Source organism: Aulostomus chinensis, chromosome 16 (genome assembly GCF_037954235.1).
Source record: "Aulostomus chinensis isolate RoL2024-O1b breed Wild chromosome 16, RoL_Achi_v1.0, whole genome shotgun sequence".
Classification (NCBI taxonomy): domain Eukaryota; kingdom Metazoa; phylum Chordata; class Actinopteri; order Syngnathiformes; family Aulostomidae; genus Aulostomus; species Aulostomus chinensis.
In genome coordinates this window covers 13,897,903-13,923,062 of record NC_141335.1, presented here as the reverse complement: position 1 = coordinate 13,923,062, position 25,160 = coordinate 13,897,903, and the positions used below count along the sequence as shown (strand labels likewise).

The 25,160-nt window shown below is 41.4% G+C and overlaps 8 protein-coding genes and 1 long non-coding RNA gene across 13 annotated transcripts in view; 5 read left to right on the top strand and 4 right to left on the bottom strand.

Moving 5' to 3' along the window:
• Positions 1 to 111: 111 nt before the first annotated feature.
• msmb (microseminoprotein beta) lies at positions 112 to 2,354 on the bottom strand. The gene is made up of 4 exons (XM_086181326.1): positions 2,310 to 2,354; positions 722 to 827; positions 378 to 480; positions 112 to 238 (listed from the first exon to the last, which is right to left on the bottom strand). Exons 1-4 carry the CDS (start codon positions 2,352 to 2,354, stop codon positions 118 to 120), a joined length of 375 nt encoding a protein of 124 aa, XP_086037452.1. The 3' UTR covers positions 112 to 117.
• Positions 1,834 to 8,691, bottom strand: LOC147247613 (sphingomyelin synthase-related protein 1-like). 2 transcript variants are annotated; one of them, XM_086180880.1, is made up of 6 exons: positions 8,568 to 8,691; positions 5,189 to 5,815; positions 4,951 to 5,046; positions 4,719 to 4,821; positions 4,461 to 4,611; positions 1,834 to 3,663 (listed from the first exon to the last, which is right to left on the bottom strand). In XM_086180880.1, the coding sequence occupies exons 2-6, from the start codon at positions 5,809 to 5,811 to the stop codon at positions 3,359 to 3,361; spliced, it is 1,278 nt and encodes a 425-aa protein (XP_086037006.1). In that variant the 5' UTR covers positions 5,812 to 5,815; positions 8,568 to 8,691; the 3' UTR covers positions 1,834 to 3,358. The 2 variants fall into 2 exon arrangements, with proteins under 2 accessions (XP_086037006.1, XP_086037004.1); XM_086180878.1 differs by having other exon boundaries at positions 1,836 to 3,663; positions 4,719 to 4,836.
• LOC147247612 (dual specificity protein phosphatase 13A-like) lies at positions 8,028 to 9,974 on the top strand. Its single transcript, XM_086180881.1, has 3 exons — positions 8,028 to 9,279; positions 9,357 to 9,571; positions 9,650 to 9,974. Exons 1-3 carry the CDS (start codon positions 9,071 to 9,073, stop codon positions 9,838 to 9,840), a joined length of 615 nt encoding a protein of 204 aa, XP_086037007.1. The 5' UTR covers positions 8,028 to 9,070; the 3' UTR covers positions 9,841 to 9,974.
• Positions 9,975 to 10,649: 675 nt separating this feature from the next.
• On the top strand, positions 10,650 to 12,602 carry LOC147247611 (dual specificity protein phosphatase 13A). Of its 2 annotated transcripts, none has more exons than XM_086180387.1 (3): positions 10,650 to 11,074; positions 11,178 to 11,386; positions 11,475 to 12,602. In XM_086180387.1, exons 1-3 carry the CDS (start codon positions 10,869 to 10,871, stop codon positions 11,684 to 11,686), a joined length of 627 nt encoding a protein of 208 aa, XP_086036513.1. In that variant the 5' UTR covers positions 10,650 to 10,868; the 3' UTR covers positions 11,687 to 12,602. The 2 variants fall into 2 exon arrangements, with proteins under 2 accessions (XP_086036513.1, XP_086036512.1); XM_086180386.1 differs by having other exon boundaries at positions 10,660 to 11,074; positions 11,178 to 11,395.
• Positions 12,603 to 13,268: 666 nt separating this feature from the next.
• dusp13a (dual specificity phosphatase 13a) lies at positions 13,269 to 14,325 on the top strand. The gene is made up of 3 exons (XM_086180388.1): positions 13,269 to 13,492; positions 13,581 to 13,822; positions 13,973 to 14,325. Exons 1-3 carry the CDS (start codon positions 13,323 to 13,325, stop codon positions 14,194 to 14,196), a joined length of 636 nt encoding a protein of 211 aa, XP_086036514.1. The 5' UTR covers positions 13,269 to 13,322; the 3' UTR covers positions 14,197 to 14,325.
• LOC147247609 (dual specificity protein phosphatase 13B-like) lies at positions 14,179 to 15,406 on the top strand. The gene is made up of 3 exons (XM_086180390.1): positions 14,179 to 14,386; positions 14,470 to 14,687; positions 15,177 to 15,406. The coding sequence occupies exons 1-3, from the start codon at positions 14,229 to 14,231 to the stop codon at positions 15,401 to 15,403; spliced, it is 603 nt and encodes a 200-aa protein (XP_086036516.1). The 5' UTR covers positions 14,179 to 14,228; the 3' UTR covers positions 15,404 to 15,406.
• Positions 15,407 to 15,846: 440 nt separating this feature from the next.
• LOC147247608 (dual specificity phosphatase 29) lies at positions 15,847 to 17,801 on the top strand. Its single transcript, XM_086180389.1, has 4 exons — positions 15,847 to 15,962; positions 17,007 to 17,194; positions 17,274 to 17,497; positions 17,578 to 17,801. The coding sequence occupies exons 2-4, from the start codon at positions 17,016 to 17,018 to the stop codon at positions 17,799 to 17,801; spliced, it is 627 nt and encodes a 208-aa protein (XP_086036515.1). The 5' UTR covers positions 15,847 to 15,962; positions 17,007 to 17,015.
• LOC147247607 (uncharacterized) lies at positions 17,154 to 19,083 on the bottom strand. 2 transcript variants are annotated; one of them, XR_015109410.1, is made up of 4 exons: positions 18,981 to 19,083; positions 18,128 to 18,235; positions 17,563 to 17,639; positions 17,154 to 17,481 (listed from the first exon to the last, which is right to left on the bottom strand). It is a non-coding gene; the product is annotated as an uncharacterized LOC147247607 (long non-coding RNA). The 2 variants fall into 2 exon arrangements; XR_015109409.1 differs by lacking the exon at positions 18,981 to 19,083 and having other exon boundaries at positions 18,128 to 18,895.
• Positions 19,084 to 19,550: 467 nt separating this feature from the next.
• Positions 19,551 to 25,160, bottom strand: part of adka (adenosine kinase a) — a 9,195-nt gene continuing 3,585 nt past the window's right edge. For both annotated transcript variants that reach the window (XM_086180835.1, XM_086180836.1), the window contains exons 4-11: positions 23,573 to 23,651; positions 23,298 to 23,470; positions 22,813 to 22,921; positions 22,517 to 22,687; positions 22,390 to 22,425; positions 21,180 to 21,294; positions 20,977 to 21,063; positions 19,551 to 20,897 (exon numbers count right to left, since the gene is read on the bottom strand). In XM_086180835.1, coding sequence (XP_086036961.1) covers positions 20,773 to 20,897; positions 20,977 to 21,063; positions 21,180 to 21,294; positions 22,390 to 22,425; positions 22,517 to 22,687; positions 22,813 to 22,921; positions 23,298 to 23,470; positions 23,573 to 23,651 — 895 coding nt within the window. In that variant the 3' untranslated portion in view covers positions 19,551 to 20,772. The remainder of the gene's footprint in view (positions 20,898 to 20,976; positions 21,064 to 21,179; positions 21,295 to 22,389; positions 22,426 to 22,516; positions 22,688 to 22,812; positions 22,922 to 23,297; positions 23,471 to 23,572; positions 23,652 to 25,160) is intronic.

The following is a 25,160-nucleotide window of genomic DNA, read 5'->3' as shown; positions in this document are numbered from 1 at the left end:
CAAGACAGAAAGAACTGTAGATGCAACATGTTTTTTTTTTATTGTGAATGCGTTAGTTATGCATACATGACCTCAGTACAATACATATCAAAACATGAAATGAAATCATTTCTCTGTCTAAATAGGGTTGCACTCTTTATTCTTGTCTGACTTCAGCACAGTTTTGGCAGAGCAGGCCTCCTTATTCACGATCAGCTCACACTCCTCAGGAACAAACACCAAGCCTGGATCAGGGATCCTGGGAGACATAAGGCAAGGAATGATCTTCAGATGTAAAGATCAGCCTTTTTGAAAGGATTTCCCACAGATTAGAGCACATGAAATGCAGCCTTGAGCGTTGAGGTTTGTTTCATGAAAAATAAGCGTGAAAATCTTACTTGCTGAAGCAGCTCAAGCCTTCCTTTGTGCAAGAGCACTCCATGCAGTCTCTCACCCATTCAGAGCCCAAATCATGCTGCTTGCCATCCATGTCCACACACCCTAAACGCAAAGACAAAACCACAGTGCCCAGGAGGGGTTGACTCAGTTAGGGTTGATAATCTGTTAAAATGATCTTAGGGTGTATCAGTTTGTAGAAGTGTGGCTTTATTAGTTTAAGACGGCTATCAGATAATGGAATAAGCTGGAATTCTCAGATAAAGACTGATGTATATTTATCCACCTTCAGAGTAATTATTGCTACTGTATCACATATCTACCAGCAGTCGTCATGCTGACTCACCTTTGGGAGGGTTTTTTAAGTCTGTGACCAAAAGCTCCTTGAAGAGGCTTTCTGAGTGACACAGGACAATCAGCCCCAGCAGACACAAAAGCACTTGCAGGGAAGCCTGAGAGAGTTAATATGTTAATATATCACACACACACACACACGTATACATACATACATACATACATACATACATATATATACACACACACATTTGTTTTTGTGCAGTAGGACTTTCTTTTTTAGACCTCAATTACAGAAAAGAAAACAGAATTACAGCCTAATTTTTAGCTCCTTGTTCCTCATATTGTGAAAACTAGCTATCAGCCTTTGTTTCCTGTCTATAATATTAAATTAATGGCCTAAAAATTCTTGAGAGATAAAGCATTTCATGAACAAGGCCCACTGTGTTTATTCACTTCTACTAATCTAAAGTACATTGACAGGGAATCCCAATCATCATAATGCTCACACAAACAACAGTCTTATGTAAAAGACCTCTTAAGCTCATAAAAAAATTGATAACAAAAAATGCTCACTGCTATCAGTGCTGGCTGATGCCAATGAAGCCAATATCATAAAAAGGTCACTTCAACGTACATTTACTTACTAACATACCACATACGGTTTTCTTGCCGATTTATCTTTTTCAGCCATCAATAATTCTTTTAAGTTCTTTCTCCAAAAACACAACTGCTCTTAAAATTAAATAAAACCAAGTGCTGAAATTACCTGGTGAAAATTATAACATAAAGCCATCAGAGATATTGCTGAACTGTGCACTCTACAGCTACTCAAATTTTGGCATTTGTATTAAGGCCAGTTTTTAAAATCTAAATCACATTTTCAATAATGATAATAATAATAATGAAGTTCAAGTATAAATAGTAAAGCCAGTTAATGACTATATAATCAACCGACTTTCTTAAGTGGGGTAAAAACATACCATCCTCAGATGAGATGAAGGCAAGTTGAAAGCCTGTGTGCTCTTCACGAGATGGAAGATTTATATTAATGTGTGCCCCCCCTCCTCCACATCTTAATCAACTGTTATAATTTTGCTATCGAATATTTGTTTTAAGGTGTGGATAGCAAGTATTAAGGTCATACTGATAAAGCACAAATAAGACACACTTCTTTGAAACATATTTTCACACTTCTCAAGTACAATCAAACAAGGAAACTAGATTCTTACAAATTATATTTAAATCAAATTTTATTTTTAAAAAGCAATAAAGAAATCTGTTGATCAAAAGCAGCCGAAGAAACAGCCAGTATTAAATATAAAATCTCCTCTCCTATACTTGTAAACTAAACTTTGTTGAGGCAAAAGGCAGCTATAGATCACTTGCATTGAAAATAAAAGGTACACATTGTAAACAATTATTTTGAAAGACATCCATCCATTTCCTATACCACTTATCCATTGAGGGTTGGGTGTGTGTGTGTGTGTGTGTGTGTGCTGGAGCCTATCCCAGCTGACATTTGGCGAGAGGCAGGGTACACCCTGGACGGGTCAGCAGTCCAATCAGGAGCAATTAGGGGTTCAGTATCTTGCTCAAGGATACTTCGACATGGACACCGAGGGAAGTGAGGATCGAACCAGCGACCCTTCGACTGCTAGACAGCCACACTTCCTCTGACCCATTCTGCCCTTTTAAAGACATAGTTTGTATTGGATTAACCATGGCATAGTAAACAATGTTTTTGCTCCTGTTTGTTAAGTGCGGTGACACAGAGAAGTCAGTCTTTGCATAAGAGAGAGAAACTCATTGACATCATTGCTGATCTGTAAACAAACCAAACCATTACATAATAAAATTAGGACAAAGAAATGATCACTAGTTATGTAAGGCAAAACAGAACTTCATGATAAATGTTCAGACGTTCATCATGGTAATGGTTCACAGTGGTTTTGAAATGAAATACAAACATGACTGACTTTTTTCCCCTTTCATTACACAGAACAGGAAGTGTTTTGTCCTGTTGCAAATTAAAAGAAACACCCTTGACGTTAGTTACCAGCAGATGTGAAATCTCCATCTAATCATCATCAGAATAACTTAGAAAAAGTGAATCACACAATTTATTATCCCAAAAGTTGAGTGAGACGAATGAAAAGAACCTTCCACATCACAAAAGTGAAACGTGAATGAGAACAAGAAGGCAAATACAAATCTGAGCCCCTTTAGGACTCTTTCCAGGAAATAATCTGTACCTGCAACTTTTAAATAACCTGCAATTTTTGTTCTTGTTGTGCAAATGTGCCATAAAAAATAAAACAGTTTCATAATAAGTAAAACAACTTCTGATGGCTTTCATTGCTTAGAATTAGACAAAAATCTTCGTACGAACCTACAGTATATCTACATCTTTGACTTTCTTTAGGTCCAGGTCAGTATTTCCAGCCTTCATGCTACACGAGGCTAACTGCCATTTGGTTGTAGCCAGAAATTCAAAAAAGAAATAGACGAGCAGTATTTATCCTCTAATCCAAAACTAAGGAAGAAAGCAAATAATCGTATTTCCCAAAATCTAACAGTTATAAAGAAAATACCTTTTTGCCAACAAGAGGAAAAAAACTTCCAGGAAATAAACTCACTCAGGCTTTAACATTTCAGTTCATGCAGCTGCTGCTCTCTGAAAGACTCTCTACCCAATCAGAGCTTTCATGAAGGCAGGTTTACTGAAGGGCCAGTGGTACTGGTTGGGGACTGGTCCGTTCACATTGCACTCAAAAAAGGAGAACATTGGGAACCAAATTCGTGCCCTGCGGCTGTGTTGGTAGGCACGAGTGTTGGCTAATGTGTGGTAGTAGAGGAAGAGGCGGGTGGTGATGTAAAAGGCAATGAACACGTCGATGGAGTAATGTTCATGAGCTGCCAGGATGAAGAAAATTCCAAACAGGTTCAACACCCAGGAGATGGTGTGAATCATATTCCAGGTTCGTGGAGTGTCTGCAAATGAACAGAAGCATTTAAGAGATGATAAGAAAATATTCCATTTTTTTTTTTGTCAAAAAATCCCAGAGAAATACCAAAATCAACAATTAAATAATCCTTACAATTACTTTTCAATTGTCTATACCTTTTCACTCTGCATTAAAGGTAAATCGGGTTCCTTGGGGTGCTGGAATTCCCTGAAATTACTTGACTTGACTTGTTAATGTGGAATTTTCAAGGTTTGAAAAGGACTTACACTTTGAGTGAGGCTGCATTACTTTCATTGTATAAATCTGTGGTTTGATGACAGTTTTAAACTTTGCTATCGTTGGCCAGGGATTGTCAGACTTTGTTGTTCAGGACCCTGAATAAATTACTAAAATAATTTTGTAATTTTTACTAAATAATTCAGCATTTTCAATAAATTTTAAGTCATTTTTTAAATCCTGGTAGTCTTCTTGCAAGCCCTAAGAGGTCCCTAATCCCCACTTGCAGAGCCCCTGATTTAAGAGACCCACCAAAGTCATTTCTACCGTGATTTAGAATCAACAACTTTTGAGACTGGAAGAGGTTTTGGTAGACCGCAGCTGTGGAGTGCTGGAAAAGCTTGAAAAGTTAAAATTCTTGATTCTTTTCTAAAAAAAATTAAAATGACCATTATCAAAGATTTATGTCTTTAGCAACAATCGGACATTACAGTAGGTTGATTGGCAGAAAAATGGAAGTGAATTATATCAAGATGGACAATTACACTGTTTGTTTTGGTGCACACGCATATTATACATATATTCATATGAGATCGTTGTGCTCACATTCAGTCACAAAAAAGTTGAGCAATGTGATGACAACAGTGTGCCCGCTGAACATGTAGTCTCCACAAGTTTGGACACCAGTCAGAGTCATCCCAAATCCACTCCAGATTGCTAGTGCCCTCTGGATCTTTTCCCAAGTATCGCCATATGTCTGCAAAAGAATCCCATTATCAGACTGGCATTAATAAAGAGTTATTACAACAAGTCATAAGACGGCCTTATCTTATCCGTGTAGCATCACAAGCGTGGTCTTCCTACCTTACTGGCACACTTGAGGTGCTGCCCCGGTACGGAGAGCGATGTGACGAACATGGTGCAGCAACGGAGCAAAAACACTGTTCCCATCAAAGAGCACAGCCGCCTGAAGAGAATAGATCTGAAATAAATAGGAATAAAAGGTTTAGTCTTAGAGATGATATGATATATTCACAGTTGATTCATGGTGGCACAGTTGTGGTAGTGTGGTGAGTGATGGTTGTAGCAGAACTACCTGTGTTTGTGAAGCAGCAGGATCAACAGAAACATGTAACACAAGATGAGGCCACACGCTTCGGCCATTGCAAAAGCCCATGGGATTCTGGGAACACTGTTGAGAGTGCAAAAACATCTGTATCAGCATGTAGATTAGATATGCAGAGAATATGAACTATGGAGTTTGCTCAACATGCCACTAAATCGGCAATTTTCCTGGTGTTTATCAGTGTGCAACACTTCTAAGTGACTAATACCTGTCCAGGAAGATATCAGGCAGCGGCGGGTATGTCCTCATGTCAGGGACACGCTCGTGCACAATGACCATGACGAAAGATGTAAATCCAAAGACTAAAAAAACGTATATGACACTGATGATGGTCTTCCAGAATTCTGGGTCCAACCTGCCAGACAGGTGCTGCCTACACCTCCCGTTGGAATGTATATGACACAGGGCCACTCCTGAGCCATAACCAGATCTGTCGCAGTTCCTCAGACGCAGCTCAGTCCCATTACCCAAGTGATCAATGCTGTTAAACCTCCGATCAGCCCTGTCAAAGCTCCACTCAACCCCTACAGCACCCAATGAGAGTCCAGCAGCTGAGCTGTCAGCAGGCCGGAGACCCAGGTCCTCCAGTTGGGCCTGGTTCTGTTTCTGGAGCCTTTGCAGGGCAAGGGTAAGGCGCTTGATGTCTCCCAACACAGTGAGACCCAGAGGAGGCCCGCGCAAGTCAGCTTCTGTCAGAGCCAGTAGACTGGGGCCATCCAGGCGGTGCTGAGTGCACAGCAGCTCCACATAGTCTCCAAAACCTTCCTCCTGCAGCCAGTGGGCTACCTGCTGACAGCTCCAAGCACTCACGCTGTCCTGGGATGTTGCCATGAGGCTGCCGCAGAGAAACAAATGAGCAGTGTTAATTCTTTATGAAGATGCCGATGAGCCACTCAGATGATCAAACACACAACATCATGTGAAACCTGATGTCATTAAGAAGAGCTGTATGAACAAGTCCTGCAGTGGTCTGGATGATCAAAGCCTCCTAACATCTCTCCAGCTGTTGATAAATGAGTACAATCAGAGAGGAACCCTCTCTCTTCTTTCATCAATTGATGTAATACTCTGTCCTACTGTTTTAATGTAAAACACCCTGAAATTAAACAACCAGTCTGATTTTCATGCTAATAAGATCAAAACACTTATGACATCCCTACCCTGAATCATTCTTTAAATCTATAACCCCACTAAACAAAATGTTACTCATTACTGGTCAATCAGGATGTTTTAATAACCAGTTTATCATATATTATATTCTATATATCATGGTGCTGTACATCACATGAAGATGACAGTGTCATTTTTTTGGATTTAGGTTTCTCACATCAGGCTTACTTCCTGTGGGTGGCGCTATGACTTAGATTCAGCTTGTAGATTTCTTCAGATCGGGACTGTCATCCAGCTCGTGAGGTTCGGAAAAGACCTGATCATGTGGAATCCGGTTACTACAGTTTCTTGTCCTATGGGCCTGTGGTAAAATATCAAAACTGGCCACCTCACCACGCTATTTCACAATAACTCGGTTATCACAGCAACCCATCACCAAGTTCTTAAGTGGTCGCTGACTAAATCTGAATGGGATCTGATCACACCCACTAAGAGGAAGACATGAAAATATAAATAAACACGAATTATTTTCTGTTGCTACCTGGTGATGCTATGCAATGAATAACAACATATCATTTTACTTGAATGGGTGGATGGTTTTAGACAACTATTTTCAGTCAATGACACCCACTAGGCAGACTGCCATGTGGCAGAAACCTATGACTAATCATTTGTTCATGGTTAATCTGCTGAAGGACAGCTTGTTGTGTGCTTATTCATTACCCACTGCAGGCTACTCTAGGGGTATTACATCCTCTCTGCTCAGCACGCTTACAGTGTAGTAGAGCAGCAGCTTACAGTTGGAGTGTAAATTGATACCCTGATCCAGATAAAAAAACAAACAAACTGTAATACACCCAAACGGAGTGTAGCCTTAGTAGTAAGAACCTAAGGGTCATTAGCCTTGGTTTATTCAAATCATGCAGTATTTTCAGAATCTAACCATCTGATGACTCTACGGCTTGATACTGATGTTTTTGGTTCTGATTCAAGTATTCAAATACTTCTGATACTGGTAAGAAATGAGGGTTGACAAGTCTCTGCATCAATCTGACACATAATAATGTATCAACCCTGACGCAGGACCCTGCTATACTCCATTTATCTCTCTGACAGCTATACAAAAGGAAATCTGGGTCTCATGTCAACACTGGCTCATGTTTCTACAGAGACATGACAGTTGACTATTATGGGATAGAGGCTGATGATGCAATTAAGTTCTCACTAGATTGCTCTACTGCTCCTTACTTTTCCTCCTGTTGACCTTAGACCTGCCGATAGGCTCACTGCAGTGCTGCTTGCCATGTTACTCCACGCTGCTCAAAGGTCTGCAGGCCCATGGAGCACATGACTGTACCAGCATAATGTGAGCAGCATTTTACACCCAGACAAATCATAAAGACACATAATAAACAAGAAGCAGCACCAGAGATTTCAAGGATTTGAGATTATTATTATCACATAGGCAGCCGGTTAGTGTTTAGGAGCTACAATAACAGCTTGAGCAGGCATAAAACACAACTACAAATATTGAATTACAGCAAAGAAACTGGCTTATAGCAGAACTTTTGGGAAATGGACATTGACTGGAAACAGGATGATAGAGTTGTCATTTCATCTGCCACTGATTTAGTTATGTCTGTAAAACATCAGAATACTGGGAAAAGTCGCAGTCATGATCCCTAAAGCACAATGTGACATCTTCAAGTTTATTTTGTGTCCATCAAGTGGTTCAAAACCACAAAATATTTAGTTTCCCACAATAAGGAGTTTGTTCGGTGGTACAAGACAATCTCTCATCTGGAGGTTCAGCTGTAATCTCATTATAATCTAGAATCTAACAACACACTTTTCTGAACCTACTTGGCTGCATTTGCTTAATGAAATAACTGCTTTCCAAATTATTCCCACATGACTTGTCATTTCGCTGAAAACAAGGATCCACCCTCCCTGTCCCACCTAAAATATGACATCATCATTGGATTGCAACATGCAGTTGAAGGAACAACAATAACCCCAACTTTGCCTTTCGGTTGACAATACCACACATTGTACCCTCTTCATTCTACATCCTCATTTCTGACCTGAGGGTTTACTTGAGGACTTGGGAATTCGTAAGTGCAATGTCAGCTTGTGGGACACACACACACACACACACACACACACACACACACACACACACACACACACACACACACAGAGCTGAGAGACAGAAAGTGTATGTGTGAGAGAGAATTGAACAAAGGGCTCATAGTCTGTTCATTCCCGGGACACACTGCTACATCTCCGCGTCCAAACATGGGCAAATCCTGCGGCTCAACCACATTTATGTAACGACGACAGTGTAACCATTTAAAGTAACCTAAATCATTTTAGTGACGTAAACAAATACAAGAGGAATGTGGGTTCAACAAGTCGTGGAAAGTGGAGTTTAAACTTAAAAAAAAAAAACTTTCAAAAGCAGAAGCTCGTCTTACCAAGGGTCCACTGTCTATCAGAGGGAGGCGATGAACTATCGGCCTCTCACATCGCAGGAGGATTCCTCGGTCAACATGCTTGTCACAACCAAGCAACAGCAAACAGGAAGAGACCCGACCAAACAACACCGAACAAGAGCAGCTGCTGGCCTCCTGCAGGCATACAACTTCAAGCATACTGACATCTGCTGGCCAATAGAGGTAAAAAAAAGATTAAATACAGGTACTGTAATTCCCCTGTAGGGACAAAAATGAAAATTTCCTCACTATTTGGGGCTGATTTGACAGGATTCACAGGCTGTGTTTTCACAGTCAGTAATTAGAAACACAATCTTAAGAACTGGTGTTTATCTGAGTCTTTGCCAACCACCTGTCTGTGACAGTCAAAGGCTGAGGGACATGAAAACACCTCTACACTCAATATCCAAGCAAAGGCAGTGTAGAGCAGTGTAGTGTAGTATAGAAAAAAGAACAGAATATAAATTAATATCTTCAGCTTTCAAATGTCAAAAGTCAAATGTGACATACATGACTCAGAGCACCAAAATGCTGGAGAGACCGAATCAAAAGAGGAAGAGGAATTAACAGCGGATGATTCAGATAAGACGACAAGGAGCCTGTCCCTTGAGGAGCTGGAGGAGGTTTTACATTCAGCCCCACGCTCCTGTCGCCATGGAGATGAGGTGTGGCCAAACTTGTACTTGGGAGACATGTGAGTAGGCTGAACGGTATACAATACGAGGATTATGTGTGTGGATTGTTAATAATACCTTACGTTTGGTGTTTAAGGTTCATGTCTCATGACAAGCTTGGGCTCTGGCAGCTGGGTGTCACTCATGTGCTGAATGCATCACATGGCAAACTGTGCTGTAAAGGCAGTGATGATTTCTATGGAACCACTGTGAAATATTATGGAGTGCCAGCCAATGACCTGCCAACATTTGACCTTTCACCTTTCCTCTACCCTGCTGCTGACTTCATTCACCAGGCTCTTACATCAGGAGGTACTTTAAGCTGCCATACATGTTCCAGAAGGGACATCATATAAAAAAAAATGTACATGTTTTTGTGCTCACTTTCAGGAAGGATCCTGGTACACTGCGCTGTAGGTGTGAGTCGCTCAGCTGCATTGGTTCTGGCTTACCTGATGATTCATCATCACCTCAGTCTTCTGTCTGCCATACGCTGTGTGCAACAGAAACGCTGGATCTTCCCCAACAGAGGCTTCCTGAGACAGCTTATTAACCTGGATGGAAATCTCCAAAGCAAATGACTAAGTGGGCCTAAATAAAGTAAAATACTATCAAATAATCAATCAAACTTCATTTGTATAGCACTTTTCTTACAACTGTGTTGTAGCACAAAGAGTTTTAAAACATTCTTGCAGAAAAATAAGTCAGATGAGGTTGGAACTGCAATAAGGCAATGCCAGAGGCAGGAATTAAAATAATTTGATAAAATAATAATAAAATAATGAATAAAATAATGAATAACCATATAGAATATCTAAAACAATGGCATGTATGAGTAATGAATGAAAACATAAAAGAAATTTTAAAAATGAGTAAAAGCTACTTTACAGGCACAAGAATTAAAAAAAAAATTGAGAGACGCACCTGATAACTAAGTACAGGAAACATGTACCTGAGATACTACATAAAGAAAAAAAATCCTTTCATAGAGATATTTAAATAGAAAACCAAATAAATACAGTTCAGTTAAAAGCTAGATTAAAGAGATAGCGCTTGAGTTTTTGAGCTTTTAAATTTGTCCACACTGGCTGCTCCCCTCAGGTCTTCAGGCAGCCTGTTTCAGAGATGTGGGCCGTAATAGCAAAAAGATGCTTCACTGTGGGTTTTGGTACGGACCTTTGGGATAGTAAAAGGGCACTGCCAGAAACCCAACCAAGTACTCTTACTGCCTCAACCTAACCAAGTAGTTTTGTTGTCTTACCTTTACCAGGTAGATTTTTTTGTCCATGTAGTTTTGTTACCCCTAACCATAACCCTCTGATACAAAGCTTCTCAGGTGGAGGACCTCTAAGGGAAACGTCTCCCTTTTGCAAGTGAGGATTATTCACTGGATAGTACTGTAGCTGCTAACTGCCATTCTGTACACACTGCACAACAGTGTTGTCTCCTGCTGTGACCTCAGTGGTGACAGAGGGTCCCTGTCTTTCTCCCTGAGGACCTTTTGGCGTCACTGAACAGAACAATCAATGCAACAGCAACATTAAATAACGTGTCAAAGAGAACACACTGAACACAGGGCTAATTTTGGAGCTGAGACAACCATCTGCTCATGTCTCTCACGGAGCAGCAAACTGGCAGAGTGGGGACAGGGACAAACACAGATAGAAGGGACAGTCTGCGTCTTTGGAGAATGTCAGGCTGTAACCACCGTCAGGACCTGGTTCTTATCAAAGAATTGGAGCTCATCTTGGATTCCTGCAAACTGGAGCTCACACCGGTGGATGAAGTCTGGCCCAACCTCTACATTGGAAACATGTGAGTGCTTTGTTTGTTGTGAGGAGGGAGAGACAGTTTTGTGAGCCCTGCAAGACAGAAACTGACAAACTTTCACTTCTGTGTTTGTCTATGTGTTTTCCAGAGCTGTTGCACAGAATAAAAAGACATTAAGTAAGCTTGGCATCAGTCATGTCCTGAATGCAGCTCACTCCAAGCAGGGCAGCATCGGTGACCAGAGTTTTTATGGGAACACCTATGTTTACTGTGGCATTCCAGCAGAAGATTCGGACCACTTTGACCTCAGTCAGTACTTCAAACCTGCAGCTGACTTCATACATAAAGCCTTGAAAAGTAACAATGGTAAAGTAAATTCACCAATTTTCACGCTAGACTTGTAGCTTTGCGTTGCCTCACATTCCATCTGTCTCCAATTTTTCAGGGAAAGTGCTGGTCCATTGCATCATGGGAATGAGCCGATCGGCCACTTTAGTCCTGGCATACTTGATGTTGCGGCAGCGTCTCACTCTTGCTGATGCTCTGAGGCACGTCATCCAAAAAAGAGCTATTTACCCCAACCGAAACTTTCTGTCTCTCCTGCACAAGCTGGATGAGCAGCTGGCTCTTAGGAGGAGGTTGTGTCCCCTCCTCTGACATCCCTCCTTCATCTACATAACCAAAGTTCCTCTATTTTGACATTTCCATCTGGACCTTTTACAGACTGTATCTGTATTTTATGATTCACCAGAGTATGTATCATGTTGAATTCCATACTTCTTTGCTTTCAGAGTATTTCAGACTCAGTTTAAACTTCTATGTACATCAGCAAGGGTTGCATGTTATCTAATACAGTTATCCAAAATACTGTACATGTGCATATTCAAGAGTTTAAAATGGCTGTTGAAGGCCTCCACACAGGTCATTTAAGTGCACCATTAAAATGCATTTTTTATTGAATAACTTTGACAACTGTTTGCTCAGAACCAATAGAATAAAACATTTTTTAGGTATTGTTTTGATACAGGGCAGCACGGTGGTGCAGTGGTCAGCACTGTCGCCTCACAGCAAGAAGGTTTGAGCCTTGGCTCAGGCATGGGATCTTTCTGTGTGAGTCTCCATGTTCTCCCTGTGCCTGTGTGGGTTCTCTCTGGTACTCCAGCTTCCTCCCACAGTTCAAAGACATGCAAATGGTGACTAGGCTGATTGGATACTCTAAATTGACCGTAGGTATGAATGTGAGTGTGAATGGTTGTCTGTCTATTTATGTTGGCCCTGCAATGGACTGGCGACCTGTCAAGGGTGAACCAGCCTCTCGCCCTTAGCCGCTGGGATAGGCTCCAGCCCCCCCCCCCCCCGCGACCCTTAATAGGAATAAGCGGAAGAAAATGAATGGATGGATGGATGGATGGATGGATGGATGGATGGATGAGGCAGCACGGTGGTGCAGTGGTTAGCACTGTTGCCTCACACAGACATGGGATCTTTCTGTGTGGAGTCTCCATGTTCTCCCTGTGCCCGCGTGGGTTCTCTCTGGGTACTCCGGCTTCTTCCCACCATCCAAAGACATGCAACTGGGGACTAGACTGATTGATACTCTATTAAAATGAGCTAATCAACTTGTCATTACATTCATTGTCACTCTGAGTCATTTAAACTATACTCGTCTTACTGGATCCTCAAAAGTTGCATCTATGCCTTAGTACTGTATTTTCATTCTTAAAAAAACCAAACTATTTACTTTACAGTATATAATTCAATTGATCAACATGACAAATGCAGTCAAAGAAAAGATGTCACTGGTAAAGCTTTTCCCACAGGATGGGAGCACTGGGTGTAACTGAATGACAGCATAGCAACACATACAACAGCAGTGTATTACATAACAGTCTGTGGTCATGGAAAATAATAAGCAAGCTAAAGTTAGCGTTAACAGGGTAATGTCACATTGTTTCCCATTCGAAATGTCTTCAGGGTTTGCAGTTAAACTGTTTTTTATACTGTTTTGGCCATGCAGTGCGCAGGATGTTTTTGTCAGGAATGAGTGTATGATTACAGAGCTATAAAGGGAAACAAGCAACAGTTATATGTGTGGGAGTGTGTGTAGAGGAATAAGAGTGGACACAGAGAGAAGTTTTACCGCAAACTGAGTGAGGTAAGTTTATATACTTCTATGGATTAGCTTTTTGTTTGCCTGTGGTCTCTGCCTTCACTTAAGCAGATAAGAGACACAAATAAATGCTAAGATTTTGCAAGAAAATTATATTCTAAGGATCCACAGATAATATGCTTAATGTTTATTACATGCATATGTGTGCGCATGGGTATGTATGTTAGTATGTCTCTTAGGGATCCACCATACAACCCTCCCTCTGTCTCAGAGCTGCAGGAGTTCCTTCTAACAGACAGGAGACCCACTGGCCATGTCAATCAAGTCTGGCCCAACCTTTACATCGGCAACCAGTAGGTTCAGACGGACAGACAGACAGGCAGACACAAACACACACACACACAAACACAGTTCCTCACACAATGGTGATTTGCGTTTCAGGGTTGCGGCTCGTGACAAGGCCACTCTCCACAGTCTGAGAATTAGCCACATTGTCAATGCTGCTCATGGTCCCCCTGGCCCCTGCCCAGGACCTGCTTTCTATGTGAACACTGGCCCACTTTTCTACAGAGACATGTCAGTTGACTATTATGGGATAGAAGCTGATGATGCAGCAGAGTTCATCCTCAGTCCTTTTTTCTACCCAACCGCACGGTATATAAGAGCAGCACTGTCCACAGGAGGCAAGTCATTCATGTCATTCATACTCATAATACTGTGTATATGTGTGCCTGTGTGTGGGGGGGGATCATTTGATGCAGAGGTCAACAGCAAAGTTCTCTGTCCCAGGGAATGTTTCATGTCTTTGTCAACAGCGAATGTCTCTGTCCCAGGGCGAGTGTTAGTCCACTGCCTGATGGGTGTGAGCCGCTCCGCGACATTAGTGCTGGCCTTCCTGATGATTGTTGAGGGCTTGCAGCTGCAGGAGGCGGTGGCTGCTGTCAGACAACACCGAGACATCTGTCCCAACCCAGGCTTCCTGCAGCAGCTCCGCAGCCTTGACATGAGACTGGAGAGGGAGAGAAGGAGACGACAGCAGAGGCCCCAAACACTGTAAAGATTCACACAGGTTCACAGTGTCTTGAACATATGCTATACATACACACACATTTTTATTACTACAGACATTATTCAGCGCAGGAGAAAGAAACAGCATCTCTGACAGAGTTGAGGCAAATTATCTGGAACCACAGGAAGCCAGTGGCACCTTTCAATCAAGTCTGGCCAAACCTTTACATCGGAGATGAGTGAGTAGAATAAACACCAGCAGAAGCCTTAGACATTATAATTAAATATTATAGAGGATATGCTTGTGTGTGTTGGTCTGCAGGTCTGTGGCGCGAGACAAAGCCACACTCTCTTCTCTGGGTATAACTCACATAGTGAATGCTGCAGCAGGCCGACACCGGATCAACACAGGCCAGCAGTTCTACAGCAACCTTGACCTGGAATACTATGGTGTAGAAGCTGCAGATCATCCAGAGTTTGACCTCAAACCTTTCTTCAACCCTGCTGCACAGTTCATACACAGCGCTCTGGAGAGAAAGGGTCAGTGTTCAAATATAACACCCTAAGCAGGTTCATCATGTCCATACGTGGAATCATTGAGGGCCGGCATCAGTACATGTTGATATTGGATTGTGTTGTCAGGCGACCAGAATTCAGAGGCAGCATTAAACATCAATTTAATTTTAGTGTTGAATATTGATGACAACTGACGATAACATAAAATGTCTCTGACATTAATTAAGGCATTGAATTTAAGAAAACAGTAATCTTGTGTCAAATTCAAACAAACAAACAAACCAACCAAAAAATAAATTCTACTCAGACCTTTCTGAGATATCATCTTAACAGGAATGGGAAAAAAATTCATTTGGAGGATTGTTAAAACTTAATGGCTCTGGCCTACAGTAACCTACGTGGAGGCATAAAGGCATGGCCAATTGATTTACTGGAAAACAAAACAGGCAGACTTAACAAAATCACATTTGCAAAGTCTTTTGTTGCATTTTTAAAATATGCACTATCTTTCAGGGAGAGTGTTTGTCCACTGTGCAATGGGTGTCAGTCGCTCTGGGGCTCTGGTTTTGGCATATCTGATGATCTGCCAGGGTCTGTCATTAGTGGAGGCCATCATGGCTGTACGGTTGAGCCGAGACATTGGACCCAACTCAGGATTCCTGGAGCAGCTGAAAGAACTGGACCTGAGTCTCAGTCCACTGAACAGAGACACAGAGGAGGACCACATGGACACACCCTGAACAGGAATTTGCGTTTTCACTGTTGTCACATACTTAAACACAATCATCAGGAGATATCCAGAAACATCCATATGTTACAGGAAATCTTAAATTAGGTTGCTACATTACATCTGAACAAGCAATAAAGTGTTGTTTATGGGAAAAAAAACTCTGGCAAATGCAAACTGATCCTCTCACCCGCCCACAGAGTAGTGACATTCTTATAGTAACAATGATGGAAAGTTGGTTTTTTGTTTTTTTTTGTTTTTTTAAATTTTGCTCGCATCGTGTTTCATGGTTCAGGCTAATGGAAAGTCATTTTTGTGTGAAAGCAAATGTCTGTGTGTGTGCGTGTCACACTGATGTCAGGTGTTGTAGCGCAGCGGCCTAAAAATATCATGTTAAACACAGAGCCTAAGAGAGGAGTTACCATTCCAGATCTGTATTTCTGTCTTCATGCTGACTGTGGAGGGAGATCTCTGTTGATACACAAACACACAGCACACACACACAGGAGGGAAGTTGACTTCTGTGGTCCTGCTAAGACAAGGATTCTAGACTTAACAACGTTTCATGAGAGGTAGGCTTTTGTTTTTTTCTACAATTGTACTTTATTGTAACACTTATAATGAAAAGCACATTGTGGTTGTCTTTAGAAATACAGAAATACAGAGAGGAATTAAAGGTGTACCGTATCCTTGAAGAAAATAAGTCTGCTCCATGTTATAATGTATCCCAATTTATTCTTGTTCTAGACTTCAAAGGTGACATTCAATAAGCCCCCCCCCCTGAACCTCATTAGCAAAAATTTGAAAATTTGTCTTTTAATCAGAAGACATCTGATCCATCATAATCTAAAATTTCTGCAAATGTTTTTGGGATTTTTAAAAAATGTTTTATTCATTACAAGAACAAACAGTAAGTAAATTCACAAGGAATTTTCACAAAATTAGGGCAAATAGAACAAAATTATATATATATAGATATATTTATTTATTTATTTATTTCTAAATAAAACAATATAAATGTTAGGAAGAGTGGTACGGTGGTGCAGTGGTCAGCACTGTCGCCTCACAGCAAGAAGGTTCCAGGTTTGATCCCCGGCTTGAGCACAAGATCTTTCTGTGTGTAGTCTCCATGTTCTCCCTGTGCCTGTGTGGGTTCTCTCTGGTACTCCAGCTTCCTCCCACAGTCCAAAGACATCAAGAGGGGACGAGGCTAATTTATACTCTAAGTTGACTGCAGATGTGGCTGTGTTTGTGAATGGTTGTCTGTCTATATGTGCTGGCCCTGTGATGGGCTAGCGACCTGTCTGAATGGATGGATGGATAAACATTAAAAGCAAAATATTCTTTTAGAAATTAGTGTTCACAATGAAAGACATGACTGCCTTTACTGGAGAGCTGCTAAATACAAAGAGATAGATATTTAATTCTATTCTGAAACACTATGTCTTTACTGTATATAGGTATTATTTGATATTGTCACAGTGATTTACAAACATCTGTTTAAGAATAATTTTTGAAGTGTATGTATTGGTTTATCTTTATAAATCCATGCAATATGAGGAGGAAAACATTCATGGATTTCCTTTTTGTTTTTGCTGTTGTTTACTCATCATCAGAGACAAACCATGTCTTCGTGTGGTGTGAAGCCAAAAAGTAAGAACCCCTATGCAGCGGTTCAGGTGGACCCAGACAGTGATTACATTACACCAGGGACATTGGACCTGGAGCAGATGTTTTGGTCAGGCACGGGGGCTCAATACGCACATGTCAACCAGGTCTGGCCCGGTGTCTTTATTGGTGATGAGTGAGTAAATTGGCACACGACATTCTTAATTCAGTTAGTTACATGTGTTCAAATACCCAAAAGTGTGTGTCACAAACAGGAAGACGGCTCTGGAGCGTCCTGGCCTCAGGGAATTGGGTATCACACATGTTGTGAACGCAGCAGAGGGGAAGTGGAATAATGTGCTGACTGGTACTGATTACTACAGCGACATGAACATCCAGTACTACGGTGTGGAGGCTGATGACAAACCCTCCTTCAACATCTCGCCGTACTTCCGCCCAGCAGCTCAGTTCATCCACGAGGCCCTGAGTCAACCTCAGAGTGAGTCAAGAGTAGAGTAGTCGAATGGATTGAACTATATCATCATTATAATGTAATCATCTGACCTCATTCTGTTCCAGACAAGGTGCTGGTGCACTGTGTGATGGGCCGGAGCAGGTCAGCGACCCTGGTCTTGGCATACCTGATGATGAAACACAGTCTTAGTGTGGTGGATGCTATTGAACATGTGCGACAGCGACGTTGTATCTTGCCCAATCATGGTTTCCTGAAACAACTCAGATCTCTGGATATTTCACTGCAAGAGGAGAGGCTGCGACAAAGACAACAGACGCAAGACCAATAATGTGAAAAGTCTAGATAGATTACTTTTCTAATTCAATTTTTCAAGTTTAATAAAGATGTTCCCTTGAACTACTAATTAATAACATGTCTGCTTTGTCGAAGGACTTCCAGTAATAATTTACATTCTATGAGGCTGTACATCCTTAAATTAAATAAGGGATGTCAGGACTAAAAGAAACACACTCTTCTGCTTCAGGTACTGCTGTCTGATCATTTTGTGGAAAAAAGGCTGTAAATGTCATAAACCCTTAATTTAATCTATAACTGCGGTTTATACATTTTGCTAACTCTACATGTGTTCAACAACCATTCACATCTTTTACTCACAAGTCTGTCCTTCTCCTAAGTGGTCAACATGGGTCTGGGGACCACCATGCGCTCATGATTAGGTTGGAGCCTATCCCAGCAGCTTTCAGGAGAGAGGCAAGGTTCACCCTGGACATGTTGCCAGGGCCAACACATATAGACAGACAACCATTCACACTCACAGTCACACCTACGGTCAATTAGCCTAGTCTCCATTTGTATGTCTTTGGACTGTGGGAGGAAGCTAGAGCACCTGGAGAGAACCCACACAAGCACAGGGAGAACATGGAAACAGTCCCTAAAATGAAATCTCAAATGTGCAGATTTTAATTTTATAATCCCACAAATACATTGATAATTTAATCTCATAATGCTTTTTGAACATTAACTCTATTTTCAACAGTCAATCATGCTTTTCTCAAGAGAGATTAAAGAACCCCACCAGATCAAATTCAGAACTTTGAAATCAAAGTCTCATACTAGATGTACTCTTGACACGAAGGTCATAGGACCCAGTTCTCAAGGATATGTTTTAACTTCTGACTACTGATTAGAACTTTCCCCGTAATTCTAAACATGGTTTGTCCAAATGGGATTAAATGAGGGTGGCATTGTGGTGCAGTGGCTAGCACTGTTGCCTCACAGCAAGAAGGTTCTGGGTTCGAGCCCTGGTTTGAGCACAGGGGCCTGTGTGGGTTGTCTCCAGGTACTCTGGCTTCCTCCCACAGTCCAAAGACATGCCAATGGGAACTAGGCTGATTGATTTTTTTAAAATTAACCGTAGGTATGAATGTGAGTGTGAATGGTTGTCTGTCTCTATGTGTCAGCCCTGTGATGGACTGGCAACCTGTCCAGGGTGAACCCTGCCTCTTACCTGAAGGCTGCTGGGATAGGTTACAGCCCCCCCGCAACCCTCAACAGCAGGGGTGTCAAACTGATCCAGTAAAGGGCTGTGTGGCTGCAGGTTTTCATTCCAACCAAGCAAAAGCAACACCTGATCCAACCAATGAGCCATGTGGACACAGCTTGATTGATTTAAGTATATTCAGGTGTTGCTTTTGCTTGGTTGGAATGAAAACCTGCAGCCACGCGGCCCTTCACTGGATCAGTTTGACACCTGTGCCCTATCCTGTTGAGCACAGGTGTCAAACTGATCCAGTGAAGGGCCGTGTGGCTGCAGGTTTTCATTCCAACCAAGCAAAAGCAACACCTGAATCTACTTAAATCAATCAAGCTGTGTCCACATGGCTCATTGGTTGAATCAGGTGTTGCTTTTGCTTGGTTTAGAATGAAAACCTGCAGCCACACCGGCCCTTCACTGGATCAGTTTGACACCCCTGGGATAGGGGGTAGAAAATGGATGGATGAATGAATGAATGGGATTCAATGATTACAAAAAACTGTAGCACAAATGCTAAAATAAAGGAATAAACCTGTCTGCAGAGATGATAAGTTTTATTAATGAATAAATGACAAAACAACATTGAGGGTGACATACTGTAAGGCTTTTTGGTGTGCTTGAATATACATTTAGATGGAGGTGACAGTCATAATAATAATAACACATTAAGAATATTATATTATTATACTACTGCAACATCAAAAATGGTCTCTGGAAAGTCAATTTTCTGGCATATTATTAAAAATACCTTCAAGATAATTGTAATTACTGAGCATGCAGAGCTCGATGACAAATACCTATAAATTCACCACAAACAAAAGTGCTGAGCCTGAACTTAAATATGTTTGTATTTCCTGTCTCTAGCCCTTGTCAGTACCCTGCTAATTCTCACTGAAATCAGATTAAGGATAAAAGAACTTTATGAACCACTTTATTAGCATACATGGTTTATTAACCAAGCCTACCATCCTGAAAGACCTACTGTATTGAAACAGTGGTTAGGTCAGTCATAATGCCCTCTGAAATCCACTGACACACTTTTCCCATTATGTTCCATCAATACAGGTACATGCATTTGAGTTGTTTTTAAAACACCATGAGCCATGAGCTCCCATCACTACTGACAAAGAACATTGCAGATTCATAAATCTGTTGGTCTCTGCTCATCAAGTCTGTAACTGTGTGATGTTTTCAGAGAAAAGAAGAAGAAAAAAAAGGCACTAGACTACTCTCAAAAACAGATGAACACAACTGCAGGTCAAACACGGTGATACCATTCACAGTGAAGATGAAACTGTGATCACAGGAATTTACATTTAAAAATTGTCCATCTAGACACATTTTGGCTTCGCGACTGGCCTGGAAAATTAAAAGCTAAAACAACCAAAAAAAAAAAAAAGATAAAACAAAAACAAACCTTAAACAAATCATCGCTGCACAAATCAATGCAGTCATAACAACGAAGTAGATTCTGTTGTGGACAAAAAGATGACTCTAGTTTCTATTTCAGCTGAATGATGCCTGAACTTATAGCTGCTTGATGCTCTGGTGGCACCCAGTGGACGTCAAAGAGACAGGCACATGTTCGGATGGCCTCAAAAAAACAAAAACAAAAAAAAAGGACGGATCAGTCGTCTAAAAAAAGGAGGGGTAAAAGAATAGAGAGCAATATTTGTAAAAAAAAAAAAAAAAAAAATGGTGGAAATGATGGATCTGGGTTTTGCCAAGGCAGAATGAAATTTGAACTTGAAGAAAAAGGAAATCCTCAGACGAAGGCAGGTTTTTCTGGGAAGGTGCATCCGACTCGTCTGATGATGACGTTGGCAGCATAGTGAGCCGCTTTCACACATTGAACTAGTGGTTTCTCCTGGACCAGCTCAGAGAGGAAACCTGCATCACACAGGGAAATCTTTTAAGCAGACGTTCCAGGAAAACATGGAAGAAATATAAATACACAACGAGATCCAACCTCCAACAAATGCGTCCCCAGCACCGTTTGTGTCAACAATGTCCTTGGGATCAATTTCAAGAACAGGGAACGCATCAACTTTGTCACCTGAGGATACGCAAAGAGAAAACTATATAAATATATAGTCTTTTCAGTACACACACAAAAAAAAATAGAGGTAAGACTGACAACAGGAGCAAATTAAGAAAATTAGCAGCTCTTACTTAAGGCCACGACAGTCTCATCTTTTCCCTGAGTCAACACTATAATCCTCTGTCTCTTCGTGTTGACTTTGGGCAACGCCTGCGCTTTCTTGGCAATTTCCTTGATGTCTTTGGTCTGCAGAGACAGAGAACACACATTCACGAAAGCTGCTCGAAATACACACAAAATACATTCAAGTTTTAGCTTAATTGGAACATTTAAACGGACAGGAGCCATTCTCCAAGAACACAAAAAATTGGTAGAATCAATGTATTTACACAGGTATTTGCAGAACGATACATGCTGGTACAACCAATTACGGCTGGTTGCAAAGTGATCTGTAAGTTTTCTAACGTATTTGAGGAATTCGCACACAGTTTCCCAGTGAAGTGGCTGGCTTAAACTCAAAGACTATGAAAATAATCATCTTCCTAAGCTTACAGATGTGGAGGCAGATGCTGAGAGCATGGAGTTCGCTTCAGCATCTGTCCAGAAATGCCTCGTTTTCCCTGTAGTTCCACTCAATATGATAATATCTCTGAGTGCTGCTTGATTTGTGGTTCATCTGAACACCAGCAAAGTTTGGGGCCGACTAAAGCAGATACATCTTGGAATAAATATGCATTATGGAGGTTGACATTTTTTTTAAAAACCCCAGATGTCTAATACAGAAGTGCATCGCATTCACTGGATAAAAAACAAAACAAAAACTCAGACATCTTAGCTCATGATTACAAGAAAAGGTCTCGTAATTATGATATAAGGAAAGGTGCCACATTGGCCACTGCTTCACTCAGAACCACTAACACTAAGACTAATATTAATACAATCCTCATTTTTAAGAAACATCAGTATTTCCCAGTGTCTCGAACCAAGAAGGTAGTAACGACAAATTAACTGCCCAAGTGCCATCACTGCCACTCGCGAGCCGACATTCCCCGTCTCGCTGCTCTTGCTACGTCGTGATGCAACGCCCCCATGCGTGGCGAAGCTACGATGAAAGACCTATGCAAATGGCGACGTGAATACCAAAGCGCGCAGGGAAGGCTGGCGAGAACGACATGATTCCTTTCAGACCGCACTTTATTTTATCTCGTAAATATGAGATAAGGTGTCTAATTTTTTTTTTATTCAGTGAATGCAATGTGCGTCCGTAGACTAAGATAACAATGGACTTTTTCTGATGTGAACATACCCGCTGATCGCAGAAGATAAATGAGATCCACTCACCTCAAAGTCTTGCTCCTTAGCAAATGCACCTGCCTCCTGGGGAACAAAAAGTTCAACCGATAATCAACGTCAGTGCAACAAATATGCTAAGTGTGTAAAAAGAGTTGTGAGTGAAAGTTTTCTGTACCGTTTCATTGCCAAACAGCACGTCAACGTAGGGCATGACCTGCATGAGGTTGTCCTTGAAGAACTGACAGATAAAGGGTGCAGAGAGGTTCAGGCAGAACAGCTTGTTGTTTTCAGATGCATGCTTTGCCACTTTGAGGATGGACTCCAAAGAGACGGTCAGAAAGAAACCCTGGAAGCAACACAATGATACTGGGTCAAGATTGGCCTGCTTCTGATATTATTAAGAGGTATGGCAGCAACCTCTCTCATCCACTGGTTATTCAATGTGGGGTCACCTGAATATCTACTACTCACAGCGATATAGTAGACTTTAGCTTTTTCCACCAGTTTCCAGTTATTCTCGAGGTCTAGATGCTTTTCCTTTTTATAGCAGTTAGCAGCAGCTAGGTTAGCCACCAGAGACCTGACCAAGAAGACAACAGATGTTAGCAAGAATTACTGGAATGATAACCCTTATGTACAACATGAGATTGAACATGTAATTGAATGGTGTATAACACAGAAATTACAAGTCAGTCTTTTCAAAGCTTTGCCTTGATGTCTCTTACAACATAGTCCTTAATGGTAAGAACGTGATTCTTTATAATATAATTTGACATTTTCTCTTTTTTGAGTTTTGGCAAATTCTGGTGCATAAAGTCTTCTGGTGCATAACCGCCACTCCCTAATCTGGAGCGTGTTAAGATGCATTGATGTGAGAAATTGCATTGGAATCCCGACTTCCAAATTGCCATGAATGCAGCATACTAACAGTATGGTCATTTATCTTAACGACCCACCTATTGTCTCCAGTGATACAAGCGGCACACGTCCCTGTGGGCTCTTCGTCTTGCTCATAGTAGTGAGCATCAATGTGGGCTTCCTCTGCCTTCTGCTTCAGCAACTCACCAAACTTGTCTTTGCCGATGCAACCAAAGAATGTTCCAACGTTATGAGGCTGCTGGATCATCCACTACAGAAAGCAAGACCAGATTTTAGACCCACTACTGCTGGACTAACCGATAAAATAAACACACGTAGCTTGTTGTGGTGATGGTTGAAAAACGGGACTGACCTGAGCGATCTTGATGGAGTTCTGTGTGGCTCCTCCAGCGTAGTACTCCACTTTGAACTTTGTCACTAGCTCCTCAAACCTACATGCACACATATTCATATCAGCCCCATTATGCATCTTCCCTTAGTAGAGTCAATGTCCTACAGTAACCTCAACAGTAGAATGAGAGTGGTTGCAGCTTGAGGCCCTCCAGCATCAATGCATCATGCAATGATGTGTAGCATCACATGTCTTCCAGGTAAAATACACACACACACACACACACACACCACGAGACAACTGATCATTCCTGACCCTTTTGCTTTTGTTACATAACAATAACTAGAGCAGACCTTTGATGTTTGATGGGTGGAACCACCTTCAGTTTGCCACGTTATGCAATCTAAATATAGCAGCAGCCAAACTACACACTGATGTGTATGAGTGGTTTATGCAGAGTGATGAAATAGGCCGCAGGGAACTGCAATTGGCCCACTGCTGAGCCAGAGGTTGCTGAGGAGGAAACATCTGGGAGACGAGAGACAGAGCAGGGAGGGGGTGAAGGGTGGCTGAATTTTCCTCCTGTACAATTTGTCTTCATCATTGAGAGCTGGATGTGCGTCTCCACGAGTTTGACAAGGGAGAAATAGCCAACATACTATAACTATTTCCGCAATTCTGGAAAACCATTATTGCGTTTTCTCGTGCATTTGAGCTCAACTATAGGAAAAAAAATAATAAAATCAAAAAACAACGCTCATCGTTGCACCATCTCATATTCACTTCAACTGAGGTGTGCCAGACAAATTCGAGCGAATGTTTCCCATTTCAGTGACACCTCTAGCTGGCTCCAGCCGGTTCCCCTGACACTGACCACCTTTGTTCATCTCTGATTAGGCAGTTTAGATAATGTCACAAGTTTTCATTCTAGAGGGTTTTATCTTTTAATCACACAGCAGCAACACTCTTATTCTCCGCTTTGAGATTGTGTTATATATGAAAGATATGTTCCAAAGATATGTTTTGCATGATATAAGCAATGTGACATCTAGAATGTGGGGAATGAAGCTCCTGGCTCCACAGCTGACTTTAACATATATCATTTATCTGTTACCGTCTCTAATTTTGCATTCTAAACAATGAGTGATAATATCAAAAAAGAGCACACCTCTGGTGAAATTGTAAATAATGAAAGAATCATCTGTTACATAAAAAAAAAAAAAACCCAGAGCACATCAATAAAAAATACCATACACACACATGCGTACACGCACTCACACACACAGACACAGACACACAGACACAGACACAGACACAGACACACACACACACACACACATCTTTATCTCCTGCTGTTAAGTGTTTGCTTTCTGGCTCTCTTTTCAGAGGAACAGGGAGGTGAAGAGAGCTGGTTTGCTATTGGCTGAGACCGACTCTCTCAGCTGGATCTGCTGCTCTGTTATTGGTTTTCTACACAAGAACGGGGGTCAAACGTGTTTTTTCTAGCCTGATTTGACTGGCCTGCTCCAGCACTGAGAGGAGCAAACTTGGTATGAATTTAGAGCATGTACCCGACCACGTCAATATTCTACAGGATCTGGTGCAACAG

Excerpts from the sequence above, each read along its gene's own strand:
- LOC147247613 (XM_086180878.1), bottom strand. The coding sequence starts at position 5,811 with ATGGCAACATCCCAGGACAGCGTGAGTGCTTGGAGCTGTCAGCAGGTA. Across the intron at positions 4,837-4,950 it reads CTGCTGCTTCACAAACACAG|ATCTATTCTCTTCAGGCGGC; the intron begins GTAGTTCTGCTA and ends TATTTATTTCAG. Across the intron at positions 4,612-4,718 it reads ACCTCAAGTGTGCCAGTAAG|ACATATGGCGATACTTGGGA; the intron begins GTAGGAAGACCA and ends ATTCTTTTGCAG.
- LOC147247608 (XM_086180389.1), top strand. The coding sequence starts at position 17,016 with ATGTCTTCGTGTGGTGTGAAGCCAAAAAGTAAGAACCCCTATGCAGCG. Across the intron at positions 17,195-17,273 it reads GGTGTCTTTATTGGTGATGA|GAAGACGGCTCTGGAGCGTC; the intron begins GTGAGTAAATTG and ends TGTCACAAACAG. Across the intron at positions 17,498-17,577 it reads GGCCCTGAGTCAACCTCAGA|ACAAGGTGCTGGTGCACTGT; the intron begins GTGAGTCAAGAG and ends ATTCTGTTCCAG.
- LOC147247612 (XM_086180881.1), top strand. The coding sequence starts at position 9,071 with ATGTCAAAAGTCAAATGTGACATACATGACTCAGAGCACCAAAATGCT. Across the intron at positions 9,280-9,356 it reads AACTTGTACTTGGGAGACAT|GTTCATGTCTCATGACAAGC; the intron begins GTGAGTAGGCTG and ends TTGGTGTTTAAG. Across the intron at positions 9,572-9,649 it reads CCAGGCTCTTACATCAGGAG|GAAGGATCCTGGTACACTGC; the intron begins GTACTTTAAGCT and ends GCTCACTTTCAG.
- LOC147247611 (XM_086180386.1), top strand. The coding sequence starts at position 10,869 with ATGTCTCTCACGGAGCAGCAAACTGGCAGAGTGGGGACAGGGACAAAC. Across the intron at positions 11,075-11,177 it reads AACCTCTACATTGGAAACAT|AGCTGTTGCACAGAATAAAA; the intron begins GTGAGTGCTTTG and ends TGTGTTTTCCAG. Across the intron at positions 11,396-11,474 it reads AGCCTTGAAAAGTAACAATG|GGAAAGTGCTGGTCCATTGC; the intron begins GTAAAGTAAATT and ends CCAATTTTTCAG.
- LOC147247609 (XM_086180390.1), top strand. The coding sequence starts at position 14,229 with ATGCTATACATACACACACATTTTTATTACTACAGACATTATTCAGCG. Across the intron at positions 14,387-14,469 it reads AACCTTTACATCGGAGATGA|GTCTGTGGCGCGAGACAAAG; the intron begins GTGAGTAGAATA and ends GTTGGTCTGCAG. Across the intron at positions 14,688-15,176 it reads CAGCGCTCTGGAGAGAAAGG|GGAGAGTGTTTGTCCACTGT; the intron begins GTCAGTGTTCAA and ends ACTATCTTTCAG.
- msmb (XM_086181326.1), bottom strand. The coding sequence starts at position 2,354 with ATGGGTCAGAGGAAGTGTGGCTGTCTAGCAGTCGAAGGGTCGCTG. Across the intron at positions 828-2,309 it reads TAGCAGTCGAAGGGTCGCTG|GCTTCCCTGCAAGTGCTTTT; the intron begins GTTCGATCCTCA and ends TAACTCTCTCAG. Across the intron at positions 239-377 it reads GGCTTGAGCTGCTTCAGCAA|GATCCCTGATCCAGGCTTGG; the intron begins GTAAGATTTTCA and ends TATGTCTCCCAG.
- dusp13a (XM_086180388.1), top strand. The coding sequence starts at position 13,323 with ATGTTTATTACATGCATATGTGTGCGCATGGGTATGTATGTTAGTATG. Across the intron at positions 13,493-13,580 it reads AACCTTTACATCGGCAACCA|GGTTGCGGCTCGTGACAAGG; the intron begins GTAGGTTCAGAC and ends TTTGCGTTTCAG. Across the intron at positions 13,823-13,972 it reads AGCAGCACTGTCCACAGGAG|GGCGAGTGTTAGTCCACTGC; the intron begins GCAAGTCATTCA and ends TCTCTGTCCCAG.